The sequence below is a fragment of the Alexandromys fortis genome, unplaced genomic scaffold (genome assembly GCF_014885135.2).
Source record: "Alexandromys fortis isolate MF-2015 unplaced genomic scaffold, M_Fortis_MF-2015_v1.1 scaffold_64, whole genome shotgun sequence".
Taxonomy (NCBI): domain Eukaryota; kingdom Metazoa; phylum Chordata; class Mammalia; order Rodentia; family Cricetidae; genus Alexandromys; species Alexandromys fortis.
Genome location: NW_026067976.1, coordinates 6,689,658 through 6,694,160, shown reverse-complemented (window position 1 = coordinate 6,694,160; position 4,503 = coordinate 6,689,658). Strand labels below are relative to the sequence as shown.

Here is a 4,503-nt window from a genome sequence, read left to right as displayed (position 1 = left end):
TGGAAATAATCATATTAAGTGTCACAGAAAGACAAATATCACATATTTTCTCTCATTTGGGTGTCCTAGACTTTATAGATCTATAAACATTTTAGGGTTCTTAGTCTTATTAATAAAAATAATTTAAACATGCACTCGCAAGGGAGCTGAATACAATTGTATTAGGCTCAAGAGAACAACGGAGCAGACAAGCTATAATTTTCAGCAGCAAGGTGGATGGGTAAGCAAAAGAGAGAAAGCCATGTCTTTTTGGTTATTGTTCAAGAAATCCAGAAAGTTTAGCAATGAAGGTTGGTGAGCAGCTACACGGTGGAAGTGGAGGTGGTCTAGAGAAAGCCCAGAGTGTCAGGGAAAGCATGCTTAGAATCTAGTCACTATCCAAAAGAAAAAGAGATTTAAAAAGAAAGAAAGAAAAAGGGGAAAGTATATTTTTTTTCTAAGTAATTCTGAAGGGTCGGGATCTATAGAGCTGTGCACTGGGTAGTCTTATGTCAAACTAGAGTTATCTGAAAAGAGGGAACCTCTTGAGGAAATGTCTCTATAAGATCCAGCTGAAGGGCATTTTCTTAGTGATTGATGAGTGAGGGCCCAGCCCATTGTAGGTGGTGCCATCCCTGGGCTGGTGGTCCTGAGTTCTATAAGAAAGCAGGTTGAGCAAATTATGAGAAGGAAGAAAGCCAGTAAGCAGCACCCCTCCATCGACTCTGCATCAGCTCCTGGCTACAGGATCCTGCCCTGTTTGAGTTCCTGTCCTGACTTCCTTCGATGATGAACAGCAATGTGGAAGTGTAAACCAAAAACCCTTTCCTCCCCAACTTGCTCTATGTCACGATGTTTCCTTGCAGCAACAGAAACCCTAACTAAGACATGCTGCATGGTGAAAGTTCTACAAGAGTCTGCAGGTGTGTGAGGGAGCGGTTCTGGAAAGAATGAGTATATTATCTCATTAAAGGGGTAATTATTCCTCCCATAGCCAAAGCATGGCATTTGATAAATCAGCCTCCCCGTGGGTGCTGTTTACTGGGGAAGTACCAGTCCCAGTTGGATTAACTCTTAAGGGCAGAGACAATAGCATACAATTCTAATGTTCTAATAATGTTCTAATCTCTGGAATAGATCACAATGACCATTTGATCAAGAGGCCCAAAGAGGAGCAAAGCTGATGCTTACGTTTTTTTATATTAGCAGAGAAATGAGGTACTGTCCAAAGCCTCAACAACATCTGCAGCTACTGCAACATTCCCCTCTCAATAACAGAGATCCTCAAATCATTTAGGAACTACATCAAGAACCAGAGCCCCTAATATTTCTGGCATTTCTGGTCTCTAGCCAGAACAGGACCAAGACTTCTGGTCAAGGACAACAACTGAGGTCCTTATTCTTTTTTTTTTTTTTTCACAGTCTGTGCAGCTTTTATTTCAACAGGGAAGTAATAAAATCTATATACAGTCTAAAACCAGTAGAAAAGGTGAGTAAAAAGACCCACAGTCCATCTGGGTTCTGCCAGGAGTGGTGGCGCACGCCTTTAATCCCAGCACTTGGGAGGAAGAGGCAGGCAGATTTGTGAGTTCGAGGCCAGCCTGGTTGACATAGTGAGTTCCAGGACAGCCAGAGCTACATAGTGAGACCCTGTCTCAAAACAAAGGTCTGTGGAGTGATATGAATGGTGGGCCGGGCAAGCATCGTACCTGGCACCCAGAGAAGGGCCTGGGCACTTCTCTGGTAGAGAAGTAAGAGCGGGTCCTAAGGAAAGCTCCTTTGCCAAGAACATGGCAGAGATGACACTGCCTAGCTGTTTGAGTCTGTCTACCTGTCTCCACAAGACAGGCGGAAATTCCAAGGCATTCACGTAGGACCAGCCTGATTGACAGACCCAAAGGGAGCCAAAGCTTGGCCTGGATTTTGTTAGCATGTCCAAACCTTCACAGTGCTATCCACTGCCCCTGAGAAGAGCCGGCCCCGGGAAACAGCCAGTGCAGTTACACTGCCTTGATGGCGCAGCAGCGTCTGCGTGCAGATCATGTTGTCCATACTCCAGACCCTGAGGGACCGGTCATAGGATGCACTGAAGACTTTGGTCTGGTCTGGTGTTGAAATGACTGCCAGGGCATATACTGTGCCCACATGGCCCGTTAGGGTTCGCACCTGCTCTTTGGACTCAATGTCCCATACATGAATGAGGTTCTCGTAGGTGCCACAGACAATGTGGTGATTCGTCACAGCAATGGAATAGACACTGCCACCAGATGTCTGCAGGACATGGATGCAGTCAAGGGTCCGAATGTCCCAGATCTTGATTGTCTGGTAAGAGCCGCTGTACAGATAGCTCTGTGCTGCCACCAGGGCCCGCACCCAATGGTTGAGGCCTGTGAGCTCCTTCTTCAACTTTAGCTCAGTGCCCACGATGTCCCAGACCTTGATGGCCTTCAGAGAGCCACTGAAGAGCATGTTATGGGAGGATACCAGGGTGCACACAGGGTTGTCATGGGCCCGGATGGTGTTCACCTTCTGCAGGTTCTGAATGTCCCACACAATGATGGTGCAGTCTGCAGACCCACTGTACAGTTTGCACCCTTGGATGCAGAGCGCCAGCACAATACCATCATGGCCCTCCAGTGTCTTTTGGCACTTGTAGGTGGTACACGTGTCCCACACCTTGATCGTCTTGTCAGAAGAGCCACTAAAGAATAGATCACCCATGGAATAGACACAGAGACACCAGACAGGGCCCTGGTGGCCCACAAAGGTCCCTTTGCACTTGAAGATCTGCTGAGGGTCATAGGATCCAAGGATACCCATGTTCAGGCGTGCATTGATGTGAGACAGCTCATCATTCAGCATGGACGCATCCCTCCGGAATTCCATGAGGTCCTCACTGAGCTTGCTCTGGTTCTCATCAAGGACATCAAACTTGAGCTCAAGGCTCTTCTCCAGCTGGTCAATCTTCTCCGAGAGCTTGCCCAGCATGGAGCGCAGGAAGGCGATTTCCTGGTCCTTCTGGGCCAGTGCCACGTGCATCTCATGGAAGCGATCATCAGTTTGCTGCAAAAACTCCTTCAGGCCCTCAAAGCGGCATGTTTCCAAGTGTGTCTCATATGTGTTCTGGTTCCCGATAAATGTGCAACCGTACTTAGAGTGGGGACACTTGATGTGCTCGCATTCCTTCAGGTGGGCCTCTAGGTTCATCTTGAGAAGGGGAGGGCAGCTGGGGTTGTTGGGGCAGCGCACAGGCCTGTAGTCACAGCTAGTCTCGTGGTCCTTCCGGGCACTAAGCTTGATGGTGAAGGGGCAGCCCCTTGGGTCTACCTCAAAGACACCAGGCTTTCCAGTACCTGCTGCATGGCAACCATGCCGACAATGGATGAAGAGCTCTCCAATCTGCTCAGCCACTGCAATGTTGTTCACCACCACGGTCAGCTTGGCATTGTCCACAGGACACTTCTCTGACTTCAAGGCGCATCGTCTACAGAACGTGTGCCCGCAGGTAGTGATCACAGGGTCCTTGAACACATTGCAGCAGAGCTGGCAACACAGTTTTACTGAGGGCTGCTCAGCAAATACCAGCGGTTCCGGCTCCTCCTCCTCCTCAGGCAGCGAAAATGTGGAGCGCAGGGACATGCTGGACTCGGAGTGTAGAGAGCGGACAGAGATGGCTGAGTCAGAGCGGCGGGGAGTGTTGATAGGAGGCATGCTGTCCTCTTCATCCCGTGGCGAATAGGCAAGGGTGCTAGAGGAGGACGGTGTCCTGCGATGCTGTTTGTATGTGCTGGTCCCATCAGCCGCTTTGGTGATGGTGGTGACGGTCGAAAAGGTAGGCCCAAAGGTCGTTTCCATTCTGGTCCCACTGCTGTCTGGGGAGGGAAGATTGGCGGGCCCCCCAGAGAAGCGGTTGTAGCGGGCACTCTTGGCTGAGCTCATGCTCTAGAGAGGCATCCAGGGTCCTCGGGCAGTATCCCCCGCCCGCGGCTGCCTGGGAGCAGTGGCTACACCCTCCGGCATCATCTTGCCCCCTCCGCCCGCGGCCCGGAAAGGTACGAGATACAGGAGCCGGAAAAACTGAGATCCTTATTCTTAACTTGCTTGATTAGTTTCTATCTCTTGACTTCGTCAAAAGCGAAAGTGTCTGAGGAACAATGGGGACTAGTAGAAGGAGGAAGAGAAAGAAAGATAAATGTAGTGGAGTACTGAGGGGTGGCTATGCACAAAGTATATCTCAGACTTGCAAGAACATGGCCTTTTGTAACCTCATGTTAATAAAATGATAGCGTGCATGCAGAAAGCATAGGAGGAACAAAGGTGTCCAGAATCCTAGCCAACCAAAGCATGAGAAGAGCATCTAGAGATAACTTTCCAAAGGCCCCACCTGCCAGGACACACTCAGAAATGAGGACTAGTAATAGGCAAGTATAGAAAGGGAGAAAGGTTATTTAACTAGTAGTGTCTGCAAAGTCACAAGGGTTGAGAGGCCTGCAGTTTGCTACCAGCAGAAAACTACAAAGAATT

At 49.1% G+C, this 4,503-nt stretch overlaps 1 protein-coding gene across 1 annotated transcript; it reads right to left on the bottom strand.

Moving 5' to 3' along the window:
* Positions 1-1,461: 1,461 nt before the first annotated feature.
* Positions 1,462-4,040, bottom strand: LOC126510750 (E3 ubiquitin-protein ligase TRAF7-like). Its single transcript, XM_050157449.1, has one exon. It carries the CDS (start codon positions 3,916-3,918, stop codon positions 1,906-1,908), a length of 2,013 nt encoding a protein of 670 aa, XP_050013406.1. The 5' UTR covers positions 3,919-4,040; the 3' UTR covers positions 1,462-1,905.
* Positions 4,041-4,503: the final 463 nt, after the last annotated feature.

Coding starts and splice junctions, on each gene's coding strand:
- LOC126510750 (XM_050157449.1), bottom strand. CDS start 3,918: ATGAGCTCAGCCAAGAGTGCCCGCTACAACCGCTTCTCTGGGGGGCCC.